Source organism: Callospermophilus lateralis, chromosome 7 (assembly GCF_048772815.1).
Source record: "Callospermophilus lateralis isolate mCalLat2 chromosome 7, mCalLat2.hap1, whole genome shotgun sequence".
NCBI lineage: Eukaryota > Metazoa > Chordata > Mammalia > Rodentia > Sciuridae > Callospermophilus > Callospermophilus lateralis.
In genome coordinates, this window is record NC_135311.1 from 143,192,756 (window position 1) to 143,220,209 (window position 27,454).

The 27,454-nt window shown below is 56.8% G+C and overlaps 2 protein-coding genes and 1 long non-coding RNA gene across 14 annotated transcripts; all 3 read right to left on the reverse strand.

Moving 5' to 3' along the window:
- Positions 1–624: 624 nt before the first annotated feature.
- On the reverse strand, positions 625–3,057 carry Mmp23b (matrix metallopeptidase 23B). Of its 2 annotated transcripts, XM_077109773.1 has the most exons (8): positions 2,905–3,057; positions 2,420–2,559; positions 2,208–2,347; positions 1,974–2,141; positions 1,438–1,602; positions 1,250–1,360; positions 1,013–1,139; positions 625–848 (listed from the first exon to the last, which is right to left on the reverse strand). In XM_077109773.1, exons 1-8 carry the CDS (start codon positions 3,055–3,057, stop codon positions 674–676), a joined length of 1,179 nt encoding a protein of 392 aa, XP_076965888.1. In that variant the 3' UTR covers positions 625–673. The 2 variants fall into 2 exon arrangements, with proteins under 2 accessions (XP_076965888.1, XP_076965887.1); XM_077109772.1 differs by having other exon boundaries at positions 1,974–2,347.
- A 1,448-nt stretch (positions 3,058–4,505) lies between these two features.
- Mib2 (MIB E3 ubiquitin protein ligase 2) lies at positions 4,506–18,170 on the reverse strand. Of its 10 annotated transcripts, none has more exons than XM_077110009.1 (21): positions 17,880–18,170; positions 17,401–17,524; positions 16,617–16,853; positions 10,455–10,723; positions 10,207–10,378; positions 9,417–9,523; positions 9,128–9,322; positions 8,866–9,008; positions 8,672–8,767; positions 7,656–7,760; positions 7,424–7,586; positions 7,217–7,350; positions 6,979–7,127; positions 6,733–6,889; positions 6,464–6,624; positions 6,237–6,363; positions 5,915–6,148; positions 5,314–5,492; positions 5,044–5,243; positions 4,891–4,956; positions 4,506–4,806 (listed from the first exon to the last, which is right to left on the reverse strand). In XM_077110009.1, exons 4-21 carry the CDS (start codon positions 10,699–10,701, stop codon positions 4,568–4,570), a joined length of 2,874 nt encoding a protein of 957 aa, XP_076966124.1. In that variant the 5' UTR covers positions 10,702–10,723; positions 16,617–16,853; positions 17,401–17,524; positions 17,880–18,170; the 3' UTR covers positions 4,506–4,567. The 10 variants fall into 10 exon arrangements, with proteins under 10 accessions (XP_076966124.1, XP_076966123.1, XP_076966121.1 ...); XM_077110008.1 differs by having other exon boundaries at positions 8,672–8,779; positions 16,777–16,853; positions 17,880–18,169; XM_077110006.1 differs by having other exon boundaries at positions 8,672–8,779; positions 16,734–16,853; positions 17,880–18,169.
- Positions 18,171–20,898: 2,728 nt separating this feature from the next.
- LOC143641860 (uncharacterized) lies at positions 20,899–26,534 on the reverse strand. Of its 2 annotated transcripts, none has more exons than XR_013155533.1 (3): positions 26,334–26,534; positions 22,736–23,020; positions 20,899–21,198 (listed from the first exon to the last, which is right to left on the reverse strand). It is a non-coding gene; the product is annotated as an uncharacterized LOC143641860 (long non-coding RNA). The 2 variants fall into 2 exon arrangements; XR_013155534.1 differs by having other exon boundaries at positions 21,183–21,198; positions 22,769–23,020.
- Positions 26,535–27,454: the final 920 nt, after the last annotated feature.

Here is a 27,454-nt window from a genome sequence, read left to right on the forward strand (position 1 = left end):
TGGACACCCCTCCCCATGGGCCAGCTTGGACTGGAGCAGCTCGGGGTTCACTGCTTGTCCATCTTGGGGCTGGAGGCCTGTCTGCGTAGATAAGCAAGGCTTTCAGACTAGCCCTGTCCACAGGTTTAGGTCCCAGCCTCAGCCACAGCGTGCTTCATACACATGCCTTCCTGTTGAGATTCTGCAGCTAGGCTTGAGGGAAGCTCTGGGATGGCCTTGCAGCCACCTGGCCCCAAACTGCGTCCCCTGGGTGCACCCAGGAGGAGGGCTTCTGGCTACCTGGGCTTGGGGATGACTGGATCAAAAGGGACCCCATGTGGGCTGGTCCTTCCTGTTGGGTTGGCCTCCTGATCTCATCAAGGAGTGTTACCCTTGTGCAGCAGCAGATGCCCACCACTTGCCTTGGGCTTGTACCACCCCCCAAACTGGTCCTCAGCACCCACCTCGGGTGATATTATGGGCACTTGGGCCTTTGTTTGCCCTGCTGTGTTCCTGAGGCTATCTTGGCAAGGCTGTTCTCACCTTGAAGGCCATATCCTTATTCTAAGAGTCTGTGCCCCTCAGAATCCCCACATCCCAGTAGGCCAGATGGGGGCCACCCACCCAAGAAATGGCACAGACACATCAAACACAGAGCTTTATCTGTCAGGCCTCTGTGGCCCAGGAGTTGAGCTTAGCTCCTCACTCGGACACGCCAGGAGTAGGTGGTGAGCACGTGCTGGTGCCGGCGGACCACACACGTGTACGTGCCCTCGTTGACAGCGTTGGCGATGATGCTTAGGCGAGCCTCACCCAAGGCCAGGTAACCAGGGTAGGAGAATTCGAGGGGCTCCTGGTCCTTGTACCAGCTGTGGGAGGAGGGTCTTGCATGCCTGCCCTGTGCCCCTGAAGGCAGCCTGAGCCCCCAGGACATCCCCCCTCTCCTGTAGGACCCTGGGCAGCTCCACCCCCTACAACTTGGACCCTAGACAGATTCCCCCCAGGATGGGCCTGGCTAGCAGTGGTCACTTACTACACTTTGCCTTTCTTGTGGAGGATCTTCTGACCACATCGGAAGGTCACATTTCTGCCCTCTGGCACCAGCCTGGTTTTGGTCCTGGGGGGTGATGGGGTGGTGGCCACCGTGGGGAAAGGAAACTCTGCACATGGCAGGGGAAGGTGTCACATCAGTGTGCCCCTCCCCAGCCTGAGGCCACAACTGGAAGACCCAGGCATGTGACCCTGCCCCAGCCCCTGCCCCAGCCGTCACCATAGCAGAAGTCGCAGCTGCTGGGGCACAGCCTCTTCATGAGCCTCCTGCGGGTGTCACAAAAGCCTTTCCGTGCCCAGGATGCACACACAAACAGCCGGTCCAGGCAGCCTGAGGGAAGGGCAGCCTGGTTCAGGGCCCACCTCAAGCCTGCCCACCCCTCACGCCACCTTCTCCAAGACACCCACCGTAGAGCCGGTGCAGCCCCCACAGCTCGTCCTGAGACAGTGCCTTCCAGCCACGCAGCGTGGCGTTGAGGTGCATGAGTGCCCGGCTGTGCTGGGAGTGCATCAGGCCCAGTGCATGGCCAATCTCGTGGGCTGCCACGTGCACCAGGTCTGTGAGCCACACACCTGCTGACCCTGTGAGTTAGCTCCCTGGAGCCCCAGCCTGGCCCTGCAGCCCTCAGGCCTGACCCCCAGGCCCAGCACATCTGCTGGAGTGCGCTGTGGAGCCACCCTTGGCCACAGCCAAGGGAAGATAAGAATGTTCTGCCTGGGCGGTGAGCTCGGTCCCCAGGAATGCAGCCCCAGCTCCCCTCCAGCAGCATGGGGGAGGCAGTCTCAGGGCTGCAGGAACCAGCAGCAGCCCCACAACCTCCCTTCCCTTGCCTGCTTAACCCCAAAGAACAGGACCCTCCACACCCCAGGAACCCTTGCTCTGCTCCCAAGCCCTCCACACAGCCACCCTGGTGCAGACAGTGCACCCATGAGAGGCGGGGCACCTTTCTTCCAGCTGTAGCGTGTAGGGCCCAGGACCCAGTGCTCGCTGTCGTCAAAGTGGATGCCACCGTGTGGTGGGAAGAAGGCATGGGCCAGCTCGCCCGTGGGACCATCAAAGCAGTGGTGCAGAGCAGAGACCAGGCAGTCTGTGTGGTTGGCCGGGTAGAAGCCTGTGGAGAGGGGAGGGCTGAGATAGAGCCCACTGGGCTGGGCAGGGGCAGGGGCACAGCGCCCACCTATCCGCAGGTCGCTGGGCTGCTCAGGGGCCACCTCACGGAAACTGAAGGGGGAAACGTCGCTCCACATCCGGAAAGCAGCAGCCAGGCCCCGGCGAGTCTCACGGGGGCTCAGCAGATTCCGAGGGAAGGAGAGGATCCTGGGGTGAGGGTCAAGGTCAGGGACAGGGGCTAGGCTGTGGCCGAGCCCCCACCCTAGGGCCAGGTCGCACCTGTAGGTGAGGTTGAAGTGGTCCCAACGCAACCTGGCCGGGGTCAACGTGTAGCGGCGTTTTCGGGGCACCAGCGGGGAAAATGGTCTGGGGACCTGGGCTGTAGGGACCCCTGGTGCATCCAGCGTATAGGCCTCTCTCTTCACGGGAAGAAAGTGGGCATGGGGAAGTTGTAGGGACAGTCCCCACCCCCCAGAGTTGGTACGGAAAAGGGACGGTGGAAAGGGGGGGTGGAAGAGCAATGGGGTGAGGGAGGGTTTGGACAGCGCCCCCCCCCCGCCCTTTTTAAGTTTTCTGCCTGAGCGAGAGAAAAAGGTTACTGAGAGCCGGTGGGAGTGGGAGGAGCCGGAGATAGATGCAGCCTCCCACCTCCGGTCACACTCAGACCTAGGGACTCACATCCGCATCCACAGACCCCCACCCCAGGGGGCACCGCCGGGCCGCAGACCAGACCGACTGGCGCACCTGCCTTCCACCCAGCTCACCTGCGCTGCGCTCCAGGCCTGCGCCGCAGGGGCCCCCAGCCGGGCCAGCAGCAGGAGCGCGGGGAGCAGGCACAGCCCGCCCAGCACGGCCCCGAGCCGGCGGTCCTGGACGGCCCCTGACACCTTCGGGGGGTCGCAGGCCCCGCGGCCCATGGCAGACTCGCTGTCGGGCTCGGGGCCGCTGGGGCAGCGCGGCGCGGGGACCTGGGCCATGGAGCCGCCGAGGAGCGGGGAGGGGAGGCGACGCGGGCGGCTCGGGTTACAGCCCAGTGGGGGGGTGGGGGGGCGCGGCGCCCATGAGGGGAACCAGCTGGCCTGTCGGGGAGCGGCAACGGGCGCCCCCGGGGGCTTCCGGGACTCAGGACCTGTGGCCGGTGGCGGTGGCCCAGACACGGATGCTGGGTGGGGTCGCTTGGAGTGGGATAGGCCCTGGGGCTCGCGTTTAAAGTGGCGTCATTGGGGGCTCCCATGCCGGTGAGACTCATGACGGGTTGGCTTTTTCCCCAAGTGGAGTTCCACCCTAACCCCGTGAATCCCCAGTGAGACCAGGGAGCGAAGCGCATCGTGACCCTGTAGCCAGCTCAAAAAGTGTCCCCGCGAGAGGGGAGGGGACGCAGAGCAAGGGGACGTGGCAGTGAGTATCGGGCGGCTGAAGGGGCAGGCGGCGAGGGCCCGCAGAGGGCAAGGCGTAGGGAGCTTCGAGGGTCCCGCGAAAACCCGGGAAGGGGCTGGCGGAGGGACGGGCCTTGGGCCGGGACGGACCCCCGAGGAGGCTGGCTGGAGGTGGGGAGGGTGCCAGGCCGGGAATCCCCCGCCAGGCCGCGGGGAGGGGGTTCTTGGAGCCAGGAAGACGGGAAGCGAGGCCAGACGCCGGGCGTGGAGGTCTGGAACGGCCCTGGCTGGGGGTGGGGAGCGGTGCTCAGCCTGGAAGGCTCGACGGGGCGGCCGAAGGCAATGCTGGCGGGAAGGCGGGATCCTGGGGGACGCCGGGGCAGCTGGGGGTAAGGGGCTGGGAGTTGGGGGTGAGGTCGAGGAGCTGTCTGCTCCGGGCCAGATATGGTCAACGTCCTGTCCCTCCCCATCCTCCACGCCGGCTTCGGGCCCAGGGTGACAGCGGCGTTCTGGCCAGCGGGGACAGCGCCAAACAGCTGGCGGGCGGCCGGGCTGAGCAGTGCGGGTGGTTCTTGGAAAGCGGTGGATGCAAGACTCCCCTCTTCGTGGCTAAATATCTGCTCCAACAAACCGGCCTCCCTCTGCTTGCGCCCTGCCTCTTCCACAGGACCATGTTCCCTTCGCCCCGGCCCGAGACTCGGCACCTACCCAGGAGGCCCGGGACACCGAAAGCTCCTGGCGGGGGGTCGAGGTGGGCCTTGGCTTTCCAGGGGAGGAAGGGCCACCCCGTTTGGCAGAAGGACAGCGCGGGGCCTGGGTCAGTGTCGTGCCGCACCGGTGGTGTTTCTGCCCCGGGGCAGAGTCCACCCAGGAGCAGCAACAGGACAAGGTGGGCGGCGAGGGCCACCCCAGGCTCTCCCGCCCGTGCGGCACAGGACCCCACGGCCCGCCCAGTGCCCCAGGCAGGCAGGCAGGCAGGCAGCAGGCGGCAAAGTCCGAGAATCTTTTTATAAAACACAGGGGTGCGAGGCAGCTCCAGAGGGCCGCGCGTTCACACGAAGATCTGGATGCGGTCGCGGATGGGCTGGCGGCAGATGGGACAGGCGCTGAGCGCGGCGCCGCAGGGTGCGCACGCGCCGTGGCCACACTGGAACACAAGGCGGATGTGGCTGTCGATGCAGATCGGGCAGGTGATGCGCTCCTCCATCTGCCGGTAGCGGCTCTGAAGCTCCTCCACCAGCTGCCGCGGCGGACCAGGCGCCGGGGTAGCACTTGCCACCTCGGAGCCGTCTGCGGGGGAATCAGCCGCAGGCGGGTAAATCGGGGTGGGTGGGTGGGTGTGCGTGCGCGCACGGCAGGGCCCCACCCATTTACCTGGACGCAGCTTCTTGTTGATGACCACCTGGCACCTGATGCACTTCTTCATCCGGCGCGCGCACTCTGCAGAGAGCAGCGCTGTTGGGAGGGGCGGGGCGGGGCGGGGCGGGGCGGCCCGAGACGCCCTGGCCCTCGGCGGCCCCCACTCACCTTCGCACACAGTGCGGTGCTGGCACGGCGAGAACAGAACTAGCAGCGCCAGCTCCGAGCACACCAGACACTCAGCAGCCTCGGGCCCCGCCGTGGCAGCCACGTGCAGGTTCGTCACCGTGTTGGGAGTGCTGAGCACGTGCCTGGGGCCCGGGACCGCGCTCCCGCCGCCGCCGCCGCCGCCGCCTGCCTGTCGCTCCCTGCAGTTGGAGGAGGGGGCTTGAAAAGGCCCCTGGCTGTGGAGGGCTCCCCCCTGGTGGTGCGGCCTACCGGAAGCGCTGGGCGCAGCCCTGCAGAGCTTTGAGCACACGGCTCTCTGTGGCCAGGTCCAGAGGGCTTCGGCCACGATGGTTGGAATAGGTCACATCAGCACCCTCCAGTGCCAGAAAGCATGCCACCGCAGCACCCACCGTCAGCTCCGAGCTGCCTGGGAGGCCTGAGGCCTGTAGCTGGGCAGCAGGACAGATGCTGTTGAGGATGGGCGCTGGCCCAGGCCTGAGGGAAGCCTCTGGGGCGCCAGGCAGCCCCAGCAGCCTGTGCAAGGGGCACCCCTATCCTCAGGGGGGGGAAGCCAAGGGTACCCCCTTCCTGTATGAAGCTGTCAGCTCTAGGAACAGTGCAGAGGGCAGGCAAGAGAGGTGCCCTTGCTAGGCAACCTAAGGAAGGAGTTCCAAGATGCCGCCCTGGCTACCACGCCATCCCTCCCCAGGATGGCCGGGGTGCAGAATCCCCACAAGGGTTGCACAGAATGGCTTCTCTAAATCATGTCCCCACCCCAAGTTGCCCCCTTCCCCAGAGCCTGACTCCCTGGCCCGTCACCAGAGATGGAAGGTGGGCCCACCTCTCCAGCACCCACTCCTCACTTCCTCACCCTGGACAGCAGCTGCAAGGGCCCTGGGTCCCCCCCAGCCCTGTCAGCCACCAGGGGGAGCAGCTGATGGCGCTGCAGCGCCACATGCAGGGCGGTGTCCCCCTCCTCATCCTCGGTGTCAACACTGCAACCGGCATCCACCAGCAGGGGCACCAGCCCCACATGGGCCTGCTGCACGGCCAGGTGCAATGGGGACTGGAGTTTCCGGTTGCGCACGTTCACATCACAGCGGCCCTGGGGAGTGGGGGGCAAACTCAGCCCAGAGACCCCCTTGGGCCCCTGCCTTCCAGTGTGTGTGTGGCGGGGGGGACCCTGCACGCACTTCTTGGATGAGGATCTGAGCCACTTCACGGTGGTTGTTGAGGGCAGCCAGATGCAGCGCGGTAAAGCCATCCTCCTTCTTGGCGTCCACCAATTGCCGGGCCCGTGCCAGAATCCTCCTGACGGCTCTGTGAGAGCAGGGAGATCATCCCCAGCCTTGGGCTGTTCCCGGGGTGGCCAGGTGGCAGGGCAGAGCCTGGCAGCCACTGGTGCCCACCCCACACTCACAGCGCGTGGCCCTTGAGGGACGCATGGTGCAAGAGTGTGAAGCCCTGGCTGTCAGCAGCAGCAACGTTGATGCCCGGAACCTCGGTGAGGACCTCCACGATGCCATTGGCGCCGGCCCCCGCGGAGATGGCAGAGTGCAGAGGCGTATTGGCATGGGCATCCTGCCAGTGGGGGCCAGTGGTCACTGAGAGGTGACTGTCCCTAGAGTCAAGCTGCCTCCTTAATCCAGGGTTGGTTAGGGTCAAGGGCACCTGGGGACCAACACTCACAGGAAGGTTGACATCACAGCCGCGCTCACATAGGATCCTCACCACCTCCAGGAAGCCCCTCTGCACAGCCAAGTGCAGTGCTGTGCTCCGGGCACCATTGAGGGCATCTGCCCCACACCCTGCACTCAGGAGCATCCGGGCAGCCTCAGGCTGGTTCCTGGTGGGAGAGGGAGTAGGAGGGAGCACTGTGCTGGCTGGACCCACAGGCACAGCCACTCTGGACCCCAGCAGCCTACCCAGCCTCACCCCAGGGCTGCATAGTGCAGTGCAGTGTGGCCCTCATCATCCAGCAGGTCCACGCCTGCCCTTGCCTGCAGCAGCAGTCGCACGAGCTCCACCTGGCCCAGGTACGAAGCCACCTGCAGGGCAGTCCTGCCCTGGTTCTTGGTGTCCACCTGTCAGGAGAGTGAGCAAGTGAGTTCAGGACCTGCCACCTTCTGGCCTTCCTGCTGGCCACTGGGAGGAGGTCAGGGAAGGGGCCTGCCTGTTCTGGGTGCCTCCGCAGCAGGTCAAGAGCCCGGGCTACATTGCCCAGCGCTGCCTCCACCACCAGCCTCCCTGGGTGCTCTGGATCACTCTTCTGAGCCCGCAGCTTGTCCAGGGCCACACTCAGTGAACCTGGGGGCAAAACTGGGTAAGTGATGGCCAAGGGCCACCCTGCCTCCCCCAGGCTCCCAGGGCTGGTGCACACTTTTGTTCTCCCGGGCACGCTCAGCCACGTCCAGATTGGTGTCCTCCTCTGGTCGGTAAGCCACCAGGCAGGAAGGACTGAAGGTCCACCGCTGCCCACCTACTGCCACACGCAGGTTCCCATCTCCAAATACCTTTACCACTTTCCCGATGCGGCCCAGGGCCTGAGGGAGAAATGTAGGGTCACGGCAAGTCTTAGCAGGGGAGGTCACAACACGGGCAAGGGGACTCACAGGGGCCATGTCATCTGTCCACTCGCCATGCCCAGCCTGCAGTCGCTTCACAGTGTCCAGGTCATCGATGACACGAACCACATCGCCCACCCAGAAGGAGTTGTGCTGGGTGACAGAGAAGCAGGTAAGGGACTCCCCCCAGCCACATGTGGCCGCCCATGGTCGGGGAGGGTACCCCCAACAAGCTCCACAGGTCAGGCAGGCATGAACCTGACCCCAGTTCCTGCCCCAAGCACAACCCAAGGGTCTGGTTGGACAAGGACCATAAGTGACCAAAGCAGCCCCAGGTGGCCCAGCCCCAGAGGATTGGGGGGGGGGGGCAGCTGGAGAAGCAGCTGGGCAGCGGCATCCGGATCAGACAAAAGCCGGCTCTGGGAAGGTGTGAAGCCCCCACGGCCTGTACATTGACCAGACTGCCAGTAGCACGGCGAGCGGCTTGGGGCCGCCCGGACATAGGGGCGGGGCCAAGGGCGGCGCCCCTCCCCCTCCCCTGCGAGGAGCACAGGCGCTTGCACTGCTGGGCTCTCCACCCGCGTGTCTTGGGCTCCAAGTTCAGAGCTGAATGCTGACTCGTCCCCGCCCCAACACCTGCTCCCTCTGTCCTCCATCCCCCAAGTCCTGCTTTCCAGGCAGCTCACTGTGTCCACCTTGTCCACGCTGCTAGTGCCCACCAACCTGGGCCCAGCATCCGCCTCCCGCTCACAGGTAGCATCTTAGAAACCAAGCCCAGTACCCCACGCCTACTATGGTGTCCACCTTCCTTCCATCCTCAGGACAGACAGACCCTGGCCTTGCCTGCTGCAGCCTCAGGGTGCCTCGTCTCCTCTGGGTCTCTTCATGCCTGGATCCCCTTTTCCTCGGCCCCACCTTTACCCACCAGGCTGCCACTTCCTTCAGATCTGGGGACTCATGGGGGCACCAGGGCCATCATCCCGCCTGCCCACTCCCAGGGCTGCCGAGGTACATGGAAGGGTTACAGAAGTGAATGGGTGAAGCTCAGCCTAGCCCCTAGGCACCTTGGTGAGAGCCCCCGGGTGGAACGTCCAGCGGGTCTCGTGGTTGAACTGCACACGCACGTCCCCACGGTCGGTGATGCGGTGCACGGTGCCCGTCTGTCCGATAAACTGTGGCAGGTCGCAGAGACTATGGCTGGGGGTCCAGAGGGCTTGGGAGGGGGGGGCACACAGGGCTCAGTGGGGAGGCAGCTCACCTCTGCCATCCTGGGGTTCCAGCCGCCATGGCCTTCCTCCATGTCCCTCAGGACGTCTATGTCCAACAGACACTTGACCTTGTCCCCACGCTGGAAGGGCTGGCCGTCCGCACTCACCCTGCGTTGCAGCTCTGCTGGCTTGCCTAGGGGGGGCGGTTGGCAAGCCAGGCCTCAGGCAGCACCCCCACCCAGGATATCACAGGCTAGCCCCTGCCCAACCAGGGCAGGAGGGCAGCCAGTGTTGGTGGGGCCAGTCCCATACCCAGCCTGGGGAGGTGCTCCTTGTAGTAGAAGCCGCCAGCTGCCTCGCCTATACACTTGAGGTCCACCTTGCCCTTGTGGCCCACGCGGTACACATTGGTCGTCCCATCTGCCCATGTCACACTGGCCACACTCCGGCCTGTCTCCACATCCCAGCCACGGATGTCCACCACACGACCTGGCTTGCCTTCCCCTCCTGGAGAGACAGTGTCCCCACCCAAAGGCTGAGCCTCAAGGCTGAGCCACAGCCAACCGCCTCACCTCCCATCTCTCCGCCGGCCACCACTCACCATCCTGTGAGCCCCACTCCCAGTCGGGGCCTCGCACCACCTTTGCACCCTGGAAGATGCCCCTTAGTGGGATCCTAAGGAGACCCTGGCGGGGACTCAGGGTAACACTGCAAGAGAGTGAGTCCTGAGCCATGCAGGAGAGAGGTATTACGGTCAGGCCCCTGCCCTGCCCAGACTAGCTCCTCCACCCCCAGGCTCCTTCTCACACCAGGTGGGATCTACCAGATGGGTGTCCTGGCACCCAGTTCCTGCCCAGAAGGGCAGTGCCTTCCACACTCAGGGGGGAGGCTCTGTGGGAGCTATCAGATGCCCTTGGCTGCGAGGGGACTCAGGCTGACCCTCAGGGCACAGCCTCCTGTGTAGTCTGGATAAGCCTGCCCTCCCAGTGGGTGGGGCCTGGCCTGGCCAGCAGCACACAGCCACTGGGCCCTGGAACACACATGGGGAGGCTCCAGGAGACAGCTGGCATCAGGGAACAGGGGTGCTGCCTCGTCCAGCACAGCAGAGCGCCCCCCCAGCCCAGACCCTCTGACGACAGCCAGCACCATGCTGTGCCACAAGGCTGGGTCCAGAGTGGGCTGCCCTGCCAGAGGCCACAATGCCAGGCCTGGCACCTGCACGGGAATGCTCGCTGCTTCAATGCCACTGCTGCTGGCATGGCCACACACAGTCCGCACTCAGTGGCGCAGACTGCAGCTGCACCAAGGGGTGCCAGCACAGAGAAGCCATCCACACACCTCCAAGAGGCTGAGGAGGGCCCGTGCTCCCCTGAGGCTGTGGGGGGACTCACGGGCGTGAGTGGGCCGTCTCGTAGCGCTCAAAGGCGTGGGTGAGGTCGTGCTTGTTGTGCATGTAGCACTGGGTGCAGAGGTCGTAGTCGAAGCAAATGCGGCACTTCCAGCGCATGCCCCGCAGCCCGTGCTTCTTACAGCAGTCGCAGATGATGTTGGGGTGGCGGACGCCTGGAGGCAGGGTAGGGTCAGCGGCAGTGACCCACCAGGGCACACTGGCCCTCCCACCACCCGTGCTGCCACGCACCAATCTGCGCATTGTCATACAGCAGCAGGTCGTGGGCACCCTGGTAGCCGGCGCGGTAGTTGGTGCGAGTGCCCTGGTCCCACTGCACGACAACTGTGCGGTCTGGGGTGGAGGGGCTGCCATGGCGCCCGAGCTCCACCACGGTGCCCACGCCGCCCTCGCCGCCATCCTGCTGGCCCCACTTCCAGTCCACGCCACGCACCACTCGCATGCCCACCTGCACACCCGCCTGGGGGTCAGGGTCCATGGTGCAAGGGGCTGCTCAGGACCTGTAAGCAGAGAGCACCCTCAGGCCATGTCAGGAGGCCAGGCCCAGCCTACCCACAGACACCTGTCTAAAGGGCCACCTGGGAGAGAGGGCAGGCCAGGAGCAGAAAGCACCAACACAAAAGGGGGAGGCAGAGGGGCAGGAAGTAGGAACAAATGGTCTGGGTCCAGGGGAGGTGGGAGCACAGGTACACAGGTCAGCACCAGGGGAGGCCAGGAGACAAGGTGGACGGGGAACCTGGCCTGGAAGAGGGACAGCAATCCGACTGAGCAGGGTGCGGCACATGCTAGTAAACTGGTTTCAGTCGGTTGGTTTATTTCGGATTTTGGCTGGTTGCTGGTGGTTCCTGTGGTGCTGGGGATGGAACCCAGGGCCTGGCTCATGCTAGGCCGGCTTTTGCCTGAGCCACACCCCAGCTAGTTGATTGATAAGGGAAAACAACTCAGCCTTTGGGAGAAAACAGACTATTTCTTTGTGTAGCCTAGTTAGACAGGTACTGAGTGGAGGGCTGCTGTTCAACAGGACCCCATCTGGCAATGGCACAGGCAGCAGGGCCTGAGGTGAGCTGCGCAGAGCACAGCCCCCACGACTTGCATCCAGAAGAGGGAAAGAACTCCCACAGCTCCACGAGAAACTCAGACAAGCACCAGGTTGGGCAGGAGGCAGGCTCACCAGACACCAGCCCACACAGCACCACCAGGACGTTCACAGGAAGGGCACAGCCCTTGGCCCCCGCGAGTCGGGGACAGCACAGTGAGGGCACATGGCCCTATTAGGACCTACTCTGGAGCAGTCTGGCCTGGTCTAAGGTGGCACACTTACAGAAGCACCTGCCCCGGTCCTTCGGGGAGTACTGGGACCTACAGCGAGGTTTCAGTCCCCAAGGGGGCCCAAACCCACCCCACCATGACAGCAATGCAGAGTTCACAACAGCTTGGAGTGCCAGAACCGAGCGTGAGAGAGGCCTCTACAGGCCAAGTCACAGCCTCAGGAAGCCAACCACCAGGCTGGCCCCAGGCGTTCCTTCAGACCTACGGCCTGAGAACTCTGTATTGAGCTAATCTTGAAGGAAGTCTTGTTAATACAAATGCATCTAAAAGACAGGACGTGAACAGGGGGAGGGGGAGGGGACACAGGGACCACGAAGGAGTCACATGTACTCTCTCATTTAAATGTCGGGCCCATGGCTCGCAAAGGAGCTCCCCCCGGAGTAGGGACAGCACTCATGCTCAGCTTCCAACAGAGGCTGGGGGTTGCCCTGGCTGGCTGGTGCAGCTGAAGCTGGAGGGGATGCTGTCGATGAGCCAATGTCCCTCCAGCTCCAGATGGGGCCTGAGGGCCTTGCCCAGGCACAGAACAGAGGCAGCCTAGGCCCGAGAGTGACAAGGGGAGAGATGCACACATCACCCCTCCAACTGGGCTCTGCTTCAGGTCCCTGTTCCCGCCCCAGCCTGACACTCAGTCTGCTGGGCCAGCCAGTCCTGGAAACACTCTGCCTCTTGGGAAGCCACAGGTGGGCACAGGAGGCCCCCACTCCAGCTCTGCTTAGAGATGGGTGTCTGCAGCTAGAGGCAGAGGCGGGAAGCCCGCAGGCCATCCCAGCACCAGTCCAAAGCCTGTGTCCAGCTCTTGGTCTGTACCTGCTTCAGATCCTCAGGGATACGAATCATCTGGTCAACTCAGCATTGGGCAGTTCTCCCTGCTGCCCACCACCCAGGACCACCAGGGCTGGCATAGAAACAAGAGGATTAAAGCTCACTCTCTCCTGAACCAGGGCCAACTAGGAGCCGTCCTGAGCAGCAGAGTTCTGCTTTTTCAGAGAGCACCGCGCTGGTCTGGGACCTCCCCTCTCTGGGGTCTTGGGACCCTGCCAAGGTGTGGCACTGACACCAAGGCCAGAAGGCACAGCATCAGTGGCTCCAGTGATGCCTCAGGCCCAGACAGCCCCAGGCTCTTGGGCACCTGCAAGCCCGGGGGGGGGGGGGTCTGGTGGGCAGCCACCAGGCTAGTCAGGTGTGATAACCAGCTCTGCCTTTCTAGCCACCTCTGCAGCCTGTACAGCAGTGCCACCCACATCTCTGCTACCACCAGTACAGCCAGAGCAGCCCCTCACTGCCCTTAGGGCCACCAGGATGCCCCACACAATGCCCTTCAACTCCCTTGCCCAGGCAGCAAGCCCACAAAGGCAGGGCTTCCAAGGGCTGCCCCCATGCCCACTCATGGCCATATCCCTGGCTGGCTAGCCCCTGCTGGCCTCCACAGTCACTGAATGCATGACAGCGAGTAAACTCCAGCACCCAGGAAGCTTGTGCTCCTGGGACAACTAGCAGACCCAATGTTCCAGGGGCCCAGCCGGCCAGGCCACTCTTGCCTCACCCACACACTGTGTGCTCACCACATCCCAGCACTGGAAGTCATCGGGCAGCACAGCTACACCTGGCCCTGGGCCCAGTTCCACTAGCTGGCCCAGCTCCCTTGACACTCCAGTCCCCATGAAAGCTATCTGGGCGGGACGTCACACCTTTCTCCAGCAGGACCAAGTGGCTCCCCACTGCCTGGTCCACAGAGTCACCAGCTAGGGGCAGACTGTGCTGGGCTTCTGCTCCCTGGGCCCTTGCAATGAGTTCAGCTTCTGTCCATGGAGATCCTGGGAAAGCATAGGCATAGCCAGGGCAGGCATCCCCAGCCTTCCCCAGGCTCCTCTGCACAGGGCCCTCCTTGCAGGCATGGCAGAGGCAGAGGAAGTAGAGACAGTGACCCCCCCACCAGCCCACTGACCTCCACGATACACACACACACCCTCCCTCCTGCCAGGAACCCGTCACCCTAATCACAACTGGGAGGCAAACTGAGGAGACAGTCCACACCCCATACCCCTGTTACAGGCAACCACAGGCCCAACAGAAGGCTATACCAGCTGGGGGCCTGTGACCAACAATCCCTGAACCTGGCCCAGCACAGAGAAGACTTGGAGCAGGAAAAGACCCAAGTACTGGGAGTTGGTGCTGTGGTCATTCTGCAGCCAGGCAGCTTGCCGGTCTCCGTGAACCTGGCTTCCCAGCCTGAGCCTGCCTGCCCAGGCCAACTGCCAGGTCTGCCCCCAGCTATCACCCCACTGGCCATATGCCTTTTACAAGACATGGGGGGCGGTGCCCCAAGCATGAATGCAAACAAGGCCTGTGCCCAACTTCTCCCTCAGGAGAATGGACAGAGGCAGGGAGATCAAAGTGGAGGGTGTCTGGAGAAACTTGGGACCACACCTCAGCTGACAACTGCCTAGCAGGAAGGCCACCAGGTAGTCCAGCCTGTGACAGCATCTGCCTGCCACCACACTTGGTAGTTTTAGAACAGCCAAACAACTCCCCTCAGCCCTAGCCCGCAAACCGCCACATTCTGGAAGACTATCACTCAGATGAGCCCACCAGAGACGGACCGCAGCCAGGCAAGACGTGGGAAGGGCTTAGTTAAATAACCAGCACCCACTGACACCCAGGACTGCCTGGGCAAGAAGGGAGGACCTGGAGGAGTGCACACAGGGCTTGGTACGCTTGCTTGCCCCCTGGGTGCCAAGGTGTGAGAACAGAGAAGCACCAGTCACGGTGGCCCCCAGGGCTCCTTCCCTGCAGCACCCCACGCCAGGTCTTCAGAGGCAGCACCCTCCGTGCTACATGGCATCACGGCCCTGGTTAGGGCCTCTGCCTGAGCTGGTCTTCTGATAAAGCCCCCTTGCCACCCTCTCATAGTTACTACAGGGACAGACAAGGGACAGGGCTTCTGGGACTCAGAAACACAGGGATTTGGCACCCTAGGACCCTCTCAGGGAGACCTGACAACCTTCCTCACCCTTCACCTTTCCCTCACCCCTGCCTGGCCTTTGTCACTGCTGTTCCAGGGCCCAGCATGTCATTGCTGGTCATGCTCCCCCTGCCTTTGAGCTCCTGTGCCTTGTCTCAGGGCTCACTACTTACTATGGTTGTGATATAAAGTGTCCCCCCAAAACTCCTGAGGAACCACAGTGGTGTCTCTTCCTCCCTCTCAACCAGGCCATCGACCGAGGAGCTTTCTTTAACTGGGCTGTCCCCATGATGTGCTCTCTCACCTCGAGCCCAGAGCAATGGAGCGGGCCATCTACGGACAGAACCTCTGAAACCATGAGCCCCAAATGAACTTTTCCTGCTCTAACTTGTTCTTGTCAGGAATTCTGGTTGCAGTGATCCAAAAGGTAGACACTACTTCATCTCAAAAGGCCCCCCAGGTACATGGGCAGCGAGTGGGGAGGGGACCGGTCAAGAATGGGGAAGCAGTGATGACCCTGAAGGGAGGGAACCCCAGGGGTTCCTGGTTTCCCTCCCCTCTGTGGGAAGTCCACTCCTAGGGCAGCGCAGGGATGCTGACCACCAGTGAGGAGCCTGCCCATCTCCACTGTTCACAGAGAGCTAGGGGACACGAGGCCTCAGAATGGAGCTTGTTGACAAAGGATTCATCCCGGGGCTTCCCTGCTGTCACTGTCCTCCTTGGGCCATGAACAAGCACCACTCAGGGCTGGGTTGGGGAGAACCTGGCCCCCAGTGGCACTGGGCACAGTCTAAGAACAGCAGAGAGTGGATCTGCTGTCTAACTCAGCAAGTCCAGGAGGGGCCTAGAGGCCTGGACAGCACCATGCACCCAGGCAGACCACACTGCAGGCCTCAAGTGAGTCCCTTCCCAGGGCACTTGCAAGACAGGAATTCCTGATGTAGGGCAGGAATGAGGGCCCTGTCCTGGCGACAGACAATCTTGGACAGGGATTGTCCTCCATCACCTCTGCACCCTGCCACAGCCCCCTGACTGCAGCACATCAGCCTTTCCTGGAGAGCAGGGATCCTTGGAGCACTTCTCCCACCTTCCTGGAAGGACCTGGGAGCCCTGAGCACATAAGCTAGGTTCCCACTGCCACCCTCCGCTGGCTCTCTCTGGGCCCAGGCTGCCACAGAGATGAAAGATACCCTACACAGACCTGCCAAAGTGTCCCAGAAACAGCCCACAGCCTTGCACAAGCGTCGACCCAGTGCATGTGGAGGGGCACCAGGGAGCACCACCCTGACAGCAGGGTCCAAGAACTGCAGCCATCACAGCCTTGGTGGACGGGGGCCGTACTGTTGACCCACAGAAACAGCTGCCAACCATTCCTGCTTGTGAACACAAAGCCAACACTCATGCTGCAGGGTGCTAGACGCTGCGATGGGCAGTGCATGTAGCCATTTCAGTGGGAAAAGTGCCCACAGAGTTGTCAACTTCTTTCCTTTGCCAGCAACCCTAGGTTTTGCCATCCATCCGGACCGAGAGCCATACTCTGGCTGACTCCCAACACCTGGAAGGCTGTGCTTCAGCTGTCCACCACGGGGCAGTCAGAGAAGACAGCCTCAATTGGCAATTGTGCTTCAACAAAATCAGAACTCACCTCACTACACACAGCAGCCTCGAGTCAGCATCCCAAGCACTTAGTTGCCACTTCCTGGGTCACAAATGTGCTCAGCCACCAAGGTTTCCTGGGGGAAACTAGCAGCCATTGCTGACACAGAACACAGCAAACCAAGCAGCAGGCAGCCAGCCAGTCTTACACACTCAGCATGTGGGCCTCAGGGCTGCTGCTGACCATCAGAGCTCCTTTCTACAAGCAATGGCTGTCCCTTACAGGACAAAAGTACTGGGACAATTCAGGAGGATGCTGTCCACTGTCTGTGAGTATTTTATTGGAAAGTTGTATACAGCCATAGATATTAAGTCATGTGTAGTAAAGATGCAGGGTCCTTTATTCAGGAGAACATTACATGAAACTGAGAACATTCAGGACACGAGGCTGCCCTCCTACTGCCCCCTCCCTTTAACCCTGCTTGCCTCTAACACTACTCAACTGTGTGGCACAATTGCTGGCAAACACTGGTACATCACAGGCTCCTGGGTGCCAGCGGAGTCCAGCCCCTAGGAAATGGGGTGAAGCCCTGAGACAGAGGCAAGGAAACCTGACCCACCATACATCAAGGCACCTGCTGGGCTGGGTGCCATGGAGCACACCTGCAATCCCAGCAGCTCAGGAGACTGAGGTAGGAAGATGACAAGTTGGAGGCCAGCCTCAGGAACTTAGTGAAACCCTGTCTCAAAATAAAAAAAAATAAAAGGGCTGGGAATGTGATTCAGTGATTAAGTGCCCTTGGGTTCAATCCCCAGTACCATTAAAAAAAAAAAAAAAATAGACCTTCTGGGGGAAAAGACATACAGTGTGGCATGTCACCACTACTACTCTTGGTGACCTCGATGCAGACCCTCAGGCATACTGCAACCTGAGAGGTCATCCCACTGACTTCCAGGTTGACCTTGGCAGGAGAGTGAGCGATACTTGTTGCATCTGGAGCAACAGGTCAGAGTGGAATGGGGAGCCAGGAACCTTCCCAGAAGGGCCAGGGCTCCTGCACTTGGGCTGGTCTGCCCTTAGTCTGCTGGCCCCATCAGGAGCCCACCTGGTACTTCTGCTTTTCTCCATCAGTTCTGAACCCAAAGGAAAAGCAAAATGATTTCTCCCTCACCCACACACAAGCACACTCAAGACACAGACACAGCCCCTCTGACAGGACATCAGGCCTCATTTAGGGCAAAGGCACCGAACCCCAACTATCAGGCCACAGCCAGTCCAGAGCTCACCTGTCTGGCCGCCCACTGTCCCCCGCCGCCCGCCTTGAGACTCGGGCTGTAACCCTGATGCCTGGAGACCTGGGACTGGCCTCTGCCGTGCTGAGCTCCAGCGCCAGCACCAAACGATCCAACCCTGCGGCCAGACGAGCCGAGACATGCAGTTACTGCCTGCCAGCCGGCCGCGCACCCGGTGCTGCCGCCCACCCGCCCACCCGGAAGGGTCACTGGGGACCGGCGGCCTGGACCCGCCACGGCAGCTGGGCGTCCAGGGTCGTCCAGAGCCTGCGGACATCGGCGCCCCGCGCTGCGTGCGGGCCCAGACTGCGGAGGCGCACTCGCACGAGCGGCCGCCCAGGGGTAGGGACGCGAGGCCCGCCGCCCACGCTGTCCACACCGGCCGGGCCACCCGCCCTGCCACCGGGCCCGCTCCCTGCCACCATCCCGGCTCCGTGAGGCCGCCCGGGCACCCGCCCCGGGCCCCCACTTGCCCGGAGTTTCCGCGCGCCCGCTCGGCCCCGGGGAGCGGGGGAGCGGGGCAGCGGCGAGGCTGACGGCCAGTGTTGGCCGGCTGTCCCAGCGCGCGCGGCGGCGCCCGCCCCTCGGCTACTGCGCAGCGCCGGGCCAGGCCGCCCCGCTGCCTCGCAGCCCACCGGCCGCCGGCCGCGACCCCGGTTCGGGTCCCGGGCAGCCGCAAGGACCGCCGGGAGCTGTAGTTCGCGGCTCCGGACTGCGGGCGGGGCGGCTCCCGGGAGGCCCCACGCGTGACGCACGCGGCGCCCGGCCAGGGGGCGGGGCGGACGGCTCCCAGGAGGCCCCGCGCGTGGCAGAGCGACGCCCCTCCACGGGGCGGGGAGGCGGCTCCCAAGAAGCTCCGCGCTCGACGCACGCGGCGTCAGGCCGGGGGGGCAGGGCGGGCGGCTCCCCAAAAGTCCCGCGCGTGACGCTGCGGGCGCGGGGCGGGCGTCGCCCTGGCACCGCAGCGGCCTGCGTTCACTGGGAGACCCTGAGGAGAACTGGAAAGCTGCACTCAGGAGCATCCGGGCACATTCCGGGGAGAGGACGGGAGCCGGGGAGCGGCTCTGGCCGCTGGCGCCATCCCCGGAGACCACCCCGTGACCACCCCTGCAGCCGCCCCACACCTCCACCGGCGCCGACCAGGTGGCTCAGGCCCCCTCCCCGGAGACCACCTGGTGACCACCCCTGCAGCCGCACCACACCTCCACCGGCGCCGAGCAGGTGGCTCAGGCCCCCTCCCCGGAGACCACCCGTGACCACCCCTGCAGCCGCACCACACCTCCACGGGCGCCGAGCAGGTGGCTCAGGCCCCCTCCCCGGAGACCACCTGGTGACCACCCCTGCAGCCGCACCACACCTCCACCGGCGCCGAGCAGGTGGCTCAGGCCCCCTCCCCGGAGACCACCCCGAGACCACCCCTGCAGCCGCACCACACCTCCACGGGCGCCGAGCAGGTGGCTCAGGCCCCCTCCAGGAGACCACCCCGAGACCACCCCTGCAGCCGCACCACACCTCCACCGGCGCCGAGCAGGTGGCTCAGGCCCGGGGGCTTGTCCGTTGCCTCTGAGCCGGACTGCCAGGGATGCCCCAGGGGCCTCTTTTTGGGGGGGCACCCGACCGCTGAGCCACACCCCAGCCCTGTTTTGTATTTATTTAGAGACAGCGTCTCACTGGGCTGCTTGGCACCGCGCTTTTGCTGAGCCTGGTTTTGAACTCGGGATCCTCCTGCCTCGACCTCCCGTGCTGCTGGGATTACTGGCGGGCACCGCCTTGCCCGGCCCAAAAGGCCTCTTCACCAACTTTCGGAGTTAATGCGCGGTTGGGTTGGTTTTGTTGCTGACTGGGTTTGGGACTTGGGCACACTGCACAGGCCCCTGCCCCAGTAGGAAACCCCTGTTTGTTTACTGCTAATTTTATTTTTATTTATTTTTTTAACTTTTTTTTTTTTTTTTTAGAATTAGTTGGACACAATACCTTTATTTTATTTATTTCTTTGTGGTGCTGAGGATTGAGCCCAGGGCTTCGCCTGTGCTAGATGACACTGAGCCACAATCCAACCCTTTACTGGTAATTTTAGACGGACCTGAGGACTTCCCTTGAGATTGAAAAACCAGCCTCTATCTCAGAGCAAAGCCTGTCCAAGGAAGGGACATCACCTTTGTCCTTGGAAAACCCCACAGAGCACTCCTAAGCACATTCCCACCCTGCTCAGTTGTTTATCTACATATAACAGGAGAGATCTGCTGCGCCAAGTGTCCCTGAGTCAGGCTAGGTGGGGATCCAGAGCAGGCCCCTAGCAGCCACCAGTCAGCATGAGACAGGGAAATACCTGGGATGCCAGATGACCCTCCCAGTTTATGGTGGTTGATAGCATGTTGGGAAACCATGTAGTTCAGCACGTACACCCCTCTTGGCTTAAATCAATCAGTTCAAATGAATACCTCTTTTGTACTGACCAATTACCCCTACCCAACTTGTTCCCGCCAGTGAATGTGCTCATCATGTTTTAGAGTTGTTATTTGATTTTCCCGAGGTGTGTGATTTGCTAAGGGATGCTATGATGTATGTGAAGTCCCTGCCCTCTCCAAAGAATGTATAAAATGCAAACCCTGGGCTTGGGGCCTCTCAGCGTCACCAGTTGCTGTGTGTGTGTGTGGAGGACCTCTTTGCTGCTTGCATTGATCTTGGATCCCTGGTGGTCTTTGGGGGTCCCGAATTCGAGCATAACAAGATCAGTGAGCTTGCCCCCCGCCAAATGTTCATGTTGCCTCCCTAATTGTCCCTTATCTTTTCAGGATCACTGCGCCTCTGCTGTTGCTGTTGCTGCCATTGCATGAAGCCATGGCTTGTGCCTCCCATCCTGCACAGTCTTCGGTTTTCCTCTTGAGTTAACCTAGTATTTTTGTCTACAGCTTTTTACTAATGCATGGTAGTTTTTTTTTCAAGGTTCTTGTCTGTAACCTTTTCCAAGGACTCAGGCACATCAGTTGTGTTTGATCTGGAGACCCCACAGAGTCTGGTGCCCCCTTGTTCCGACCTAGGCCGTCTGCTCTCCAGCCTGCTACAAGGCTGTGGACAGGAGCTTTTCTCTCTCCTGTCTCGGATCCCTGTTCCTGCAACCTGTAGCATTTTCTGGCTTCCTTTACTCTTATCTTGCTGAAGTGGGTCCTCTGGTAACAACTGCAGAGAACATGCATTCCGTTGTCACTACAAGGCAGAAAAACTGAGAAGGGGGGGAGTAGCTTCAGTTCAGCCTGGCTCTACCACGCGGCCAGCGCAATGGTTTCATTAATGAGGTTCTTGGCATAAAAGTTAGCTAGCGAGATCGAAATAAACACACAGACTCAGTTACCTTTTTCTATGACCAGGTCCGAGACGGCTCCCTTCTCTGGTTCCCTCCTCTAACCGCCCAGCAGGGCAGCAAGGATTACTCAGGGCTAGCAGGAGAGAGAGAGGGAGAGCACGCCAGGGAGTAGCCTTTTATTGGGGAGCAAGAAATTCAGGGGATAATTCCATCCAATGAAGGTTGAAGGGGGAGCCGCACTCCAAGGTCAGGGTCAGTGATTGGGCCTCCGGGGTCAGTGGTCAGTTACACCCCCACACGGACAGGTTCTCTCATCAGGAGAGGGCCGGGAAAGCTCCGACACAGCCAGAGCGCCTCAGACCCTAACCGGGAGTCACCCAGTCACGTGTGAGAATGGCTTCCGACATATTCCCCCTTTCTTTTCGCAAAAATGAGGCGGCGGTTCACTCTCTGGAGTTTCTGCATTCTTGTTTTGAAGACTCGCCATCCTACAATTACAACGCAATAAAGAATTAGCAGCAAAGAGAATAATCCAATAATGTACCAGGCCGAGTGTTTGAGAATATTTCCAGGGTTGAATCCATTTAACTCCTTCAATATTTGGTTAGCCAAAGAAGAAGGATCTGAAAAATCAGCTCTATTATTTTGAATGTCTTGGATATGGTGATGAAGTTCCAGAATATCCAAGCTATTATTACTATTTTGCCAAATACCTAACAAATGGTTTTTAACCTTCTCCCAATCCCAGAGAGAAGCATTGTACTTGGCAGCTGTAACACACACATACTTATAATTAGCATGGCATTTAAGCCTTTCTTTAAATTTTAAGGCTGAAAGTTCATTACCTATGTCAATAACAGTTGCCTCTAAGGCGTTTAATTTAGTTTCAATCTTTTCATCAATATTTACTTGATTACGCAGAGCCTTGGAAGTATTTTGAGCTAAATTATTAAGAAATTTTGCATGCTGAATATTCTGAGACAATGTCAGAGACGCAGAGACAGTTGATGCAATAAAAGAGACTAGCGCCAAAACACCAACAATTATAACTCCAATAGCACGTTTAGGTCTTGCCAGCTGGGCATGAATTTGCTGTAAGACTTGTAAACCAGCATCAGCATACCATGGCTCTGAAATATTAGCAGGTAATAAAACAAAAGAGGGCTGATGAAGTATCAGCACTCCTTTTCCTCCATTATACCTAGTAATGCAATTGGTTAGGTTACATTTTTTACAAGTAACAATATATCTGTCATCTATCCATTTAACTTTTACATTTCCAATAATTAAAACATAAGGAGATTGGACACAAGCTCGTAAGCCATAGCAAGATCCCTCTTTACAGTTCTTGCCAATAAATCTTGGTAAGGGTTTGTCTGTAAAATGTAAGAATTCTGAGGCAGCAATTAAACGCCAAATATCTTTTTGAACACCACCTTTACTATAAGTCAAAATATTACTAACAAATCCTGCAGGTGTCATAGCAGAATTTCTTCGTAATTGTCTCTTATCAATTTTTGGAGACCAGTCTAAAATATACCCACTATCTTTAGACACCTTATGTTGTACAGGAAAGGGATTTATACAATCCATCCATTTAGGAAAGGTGCCAATCTCAATTGTAGAACTATTTGGACAGTGGTGTATCCGTGGAGGTTTGGCAGAAATGACTGGCTTATTATGGGAAAGTCCCATCTTAATTACTGATCTAGTATTAGGTTTTAAATCTCCATAAATAGAATTATTTGTCAGTCTAGGTCTACCAATCGCTGTCTTTTCTTCGAATGATACTTTCAGACAGCCAGCATGTTTATCGTGGGACCAACACAAGGGTAATTGGGCACTATAGCCAGAATAATTAAATCTAGTCACATGATTGGGAGTAATATGAGTATCTGTAAATCCTCCCATCATGAATGAGTCATTAGTAAATACTGGAATAGATTCTCCAGTCCACACAGCTGGGTGTACCAGGGGTGGATCTGGGAAATATGTCCAGTAAGTGTCTACTTGATCCCCCTTTACCTGACAGCCCAGTAGGGCAATTACTGTTGTTACCATCATCATTGGGGTCCTGTTTTTTCCTAGGTCTCGAAGTATTCGGGAAGCCTGGGTTGTTAGCTTCTTCACGTCTTCCCATGAAATCAGCTTTTTAGCTGGGTCAATCTGGTCTTTCTTCATCCTTTTCCGATATCTCCTCCTTCTGGATGGGGGCTCCTCTGGGTCGATCCTCAGTCGCTTCAATCTGGGTTCTATCTCTTCCATGTCTGATAGCACGTTCAGGCACCCAAATAGGACGAGAAGAATTTTCTGGGAAAATACAAGCATGCCCTCTGCCCCATATAATCACCGGGTCTGGGCCCTTCCACTGACCGGTCTGTAAATCTTTCCACAAAACTCTGCCTAAAGGGCCTGTTACTGAGGGAGACATTTGTCTCTCAGCAGCAGTGTGACCTTCTGCGTCACAGTTTAAAAAATTTAAAACAAACAAGGCATGATTAAGGCTATTTTGGGGAGTCATAAGCTTATCCCCCCTTTTTAATTTTTGTAATTGAAGTTTAATAGATAAATGAGCTCGTTCTACAATGGCTTGACCTTGGGGCTTATAAGGAATTCCTGTTTTATGATTAATTTTAAACTCTTGACAAAATTGTTGAAAAGAAGAGCTCACATAAGCTGGAGCATTATCTGTTTTAATCTGCATAGGGCATCCTAAAACAGAAAAAGCTGCTAGGCAATGAGAAATTACATTTTGAGAATTTTCCTTAGTACGTGCTGTGGCAAAAATAAATCTAGAATAAGTGTCCACTATGACATGCACATAACACTGTTTACCAAATTGAGGAATATGAGTTACGTCCATTTGCCAGATTTGATTTGGTTTTAATCCACGGGGATTTACCCCTGATGGCAGAGATGGAGTGTGAATAACACACTTAGGGCATTGGCTTACAATCTGACGAGCTTGTTCTCTAGTAATATTAAATTTTTTACGTAAGCTAGAAGCATTTTGATGATGCAAGGAATGGGAAGCTAGTGCACAGTCATATGAAGACATCTGTTGACAAAAAGCTACGAGTCTGTCAATTTTGTTATTACCTGAAGCTAAAGGTCCTGGAAGATTAGTATGAGCTCGTATATGTCCTATGAAACATGGATATTTCCGCATTAGCACTGCCTTTTGTAAATTATGAAATAATTTAAATAACTCTTGTGATGAAGTATACCCAATAACTGAAGTTTCAATATTTTTAGTAACTCCGACTGCATATAAGCTGTCAGAATAAATGTTAATAGGCTCATTTGCAAAGTAAGTTAAGGCACAAATCAGAGCTTGAAGCTCTGCTCTTTGGGCAGAAGTATAAGAAGTTTGTATTACCTCTGTGTGAACACGACTATAAAATCCTGCTTTACCTGAACTTGATCCATCAGTGAACACTGATAAGGCTTCATCTATAGGATGGGCACGTACAATCTTTGGAAAAATAAGTGACGTTAATGACGCAAATTGTATAATCTTATCACGAGGATAGTGACTATCTATCTGGCCAGGAAAATCAGCAAAAGCTATTTGCCATGGGCTAGAAGTTTGAAAAAGCCAATTAATCTGTTGAACAGAAAATGGAATAATTATGATATCAGGTTCAGATCCAATTAATTGTAAAATCCTAGTTCTACCCTTAATTACTAATTGAGCTATAGAATCATGAAAAGGAATTAATGTTTTTTGAGGGGAGTGGGATAAATAAATCCACTCAATAACTCCTAATTTTTGCCATATGGCTCCTGTTGGTGTATGTTCAGTTGGAAATATTAATAAATACACCATTTCCTTAGGATCAACTCTAGTAAGCTGTGCATTTTTAATTGCATTTTCAACTTTCCTTAAAGCTGTTTTAGCCTCTAAAGTTAGCTGACGTGGAGAGGTTGGAGAAGGATTTCCTTGTAATATCTGAAATAAAGGACTTAACTCAGAAGTAGTTAGTTTTAAGGATGGCCTCAGCCAATTAATATCTCCTAATAGCTTTTGAAAATCATTAAGGGTATGTAACTCCTTAATTCTTATCTGAAGATTTTGAGGACGGATTGTACGTCCTTGAATTATCTGACCTAGATATTGAAAAGGTGACACTTTTTGAATTTTTTGAGGAGCTATGCATAAACCCATTGCTGTAAGCGAAGTCTCTAACTGAGTAAAAATTTCTGAAAGTACCTCTGAATTAGCATGAGCCAATAATATATCATCCATAAAATGAATAATATATGCATCAGGAAAGCTACTTCTTATGGGATCTATCGCCTGGTCTACGTATTTTTGGCACAGAGTAGGACTATTACGCATTCCCTGTGGGAGTACTTTCCAGCAATATCTTTTAACAGGTTCCTTAAAATTAATTGTTGGGACAGTGAAAGCAAATCTCTCACAATCTCCAGGATGTAACCTTATAGAGAAAAAACAGTCTTTTAAATCTATTACCATCAAGCTATAATCTAAAGGAATGGCTGTGGGAGAGGGAAGTCCTGGCTGTAAGGATCCCATAGGCTGAATTGCATGATTTATTGCCCTTAAATCCTGCAGCAATCTCCAATTTCCTGACTTTTTCTTAATAACAAATATAGGTGTGTTCCAAGGACTAAGCGTTGGTTCTATATGACCAGCCTGAAGTTGTTCCTCAACTAGCCTATGAATTATTTTAAGCTTTTCCCCTGAGATGGGCCACTGAGAAATCCATATAGGCTCCTCTGTGAGCCAGGTGATTTTTTCAGCTGTCTTAGGGATCGGGGAAGTACTCAGGGCCCCTAGTAAAAATTTTGGCTTGGAGCATTTACTAATCTTTGTCGTGGAGACTGGTTTGTAAACAGATACTCTTCCTGAAGGGTCTCCCTATCATCTCCAGGAAAATATCTCTGACTAACTTCCTCAACTGATCTCATAGAGTTAGGAGTAACTAATAATAATCCCATTTTGGTTAAAATATCTCTTCCCCATAGATTAGCTGGTAAAGTCTCTAACACATAAGGCTTGAATACTCCACTGTTTCCATCGGAATCTTTCCAATGGAGATAGTTGGCACTTTGCCTGATTTTGGTAAGAACTAAATTGGATTGGTCCTTAGAGACTATTTGTCTCCAGGCACGCTTTGCACAATCAGTTATTTGATTGTATATTACAAAGTCATAATTTAACTGCCTTTCTAAGTCAGCAAATTCACCTGTCCCTAAAAACATTTCGACTGGTGTTTCTATATTACGTTTCCTATTCAGTTCTGCCTGTTCAGTACAAAAATCAGTCCAATAAGTTCTCCAGAGCAAGAAATCTCCCCCGCTCAGACAGGATCTGGCTACAGAAATCCAGTCGCTAGGAGGAAGGGGCTGGGAGCAAATATTATCTATCAGACTCTGTACGAAAGGCGAATTTGGACCGTACATCTCACATGCACTTTTTAGTTCCTTAATGGTTTTAAAAGGAATTACAGCATGAACTCTAACTCTCTGATCTTGTTCATTAACTTGCTCAAAAACGGGAAAAAGTTGAAAGCCACTAGTATCCTCCCCCAATTCCTGAGCCTTCTTAATACCTCGCTGGAATGGGGTAAGAAAGGTCATCGTTAATCCAGCGTACCTGTTAAACTTTGTTCTTTTAGCGGGTATGGGCCGAATTTGAGTAGCCTGGGCAGGCGGTGTTAAACGCAGCCTGTCGAAATTTCTCTGTAAATCCCGAATTTCAACATCTGATTCTTCTCCCTCTGACTCTGAGACAAGGTCGGATTCTGCGCTATCACCATTTTGAATTTGGGCTTCTAAGTCACGTGGCTGAGAGGAACTCTGAGCCCCTCTAGGAATCTCTTCCGGATTTTCCTCTCCAGGAAGATTGTCTACCTCCCTTGGAGGGCTCTCTAGGACCTCGGTGGTATCTCCTCTCTGATGTTGCTCTCCATAATCTCCCTGCCGAGTAACCTGATTTTGCAAGTTTAAATTTACATTTTTAACTTTGGGCCTGGCCCCTAGCGCCTTCGTTTTTAAGCGGCTTAAAGGAAAAGGAATTAACTTAGCCTCAGGCGGATTTTCCATTTGAATAGACTTGATGGCCCGTTGAATGCCTTTTAGCAGGTCTTCAGGGGGCCACGAATTCTGGCCCATATATTCAAAAAGACAAACTTCCAAGGCCGTCCAGGTTCTCTGAATATTATCTATGCCTCCAGGTAATTCATTTGAAAGACAGACCTTTTGTAACTTTCTTCCTAATTTCTCCCAAGTAAGTAAATTTGGAGACTCTTGTTCACAAAACCAAGGACAATATTTACCTACAATCTCTAAGAATTGTAATAACTGAGCTTTCTTTATCTGTTTTCCTTTCTGATTAATTATACTGTCTAAAATAGTCAGATACATTTCCTTATCCGTAGAAGTTGAATTTCCCATTTTAATTAATTTAACGTCTCTTTCCTTCAATATCTTAAGGTACTTTTGTGACCCAAATTGTCACCACTTCCTTTTGTGACCCAAATTGTCACTATTTCCTTTATCTTTACTTTTTTCTTTATCTTTATAGCGCGCTCCCACTCAATCTAGCTAATCTAGAATGCCCCCCTCGTGGGCGCCAATTCTACCACGCGGCCAGCGCAATGGTTTCATTAATGAGGTTCTTGGCATAAAAGTTAGCTAGCGAGATCGAAATAAACACACAGACTCAGTTACCTTTTTCTATGACCAGGTCCGAGACGGCTCCCTTCTCTGGTTCCC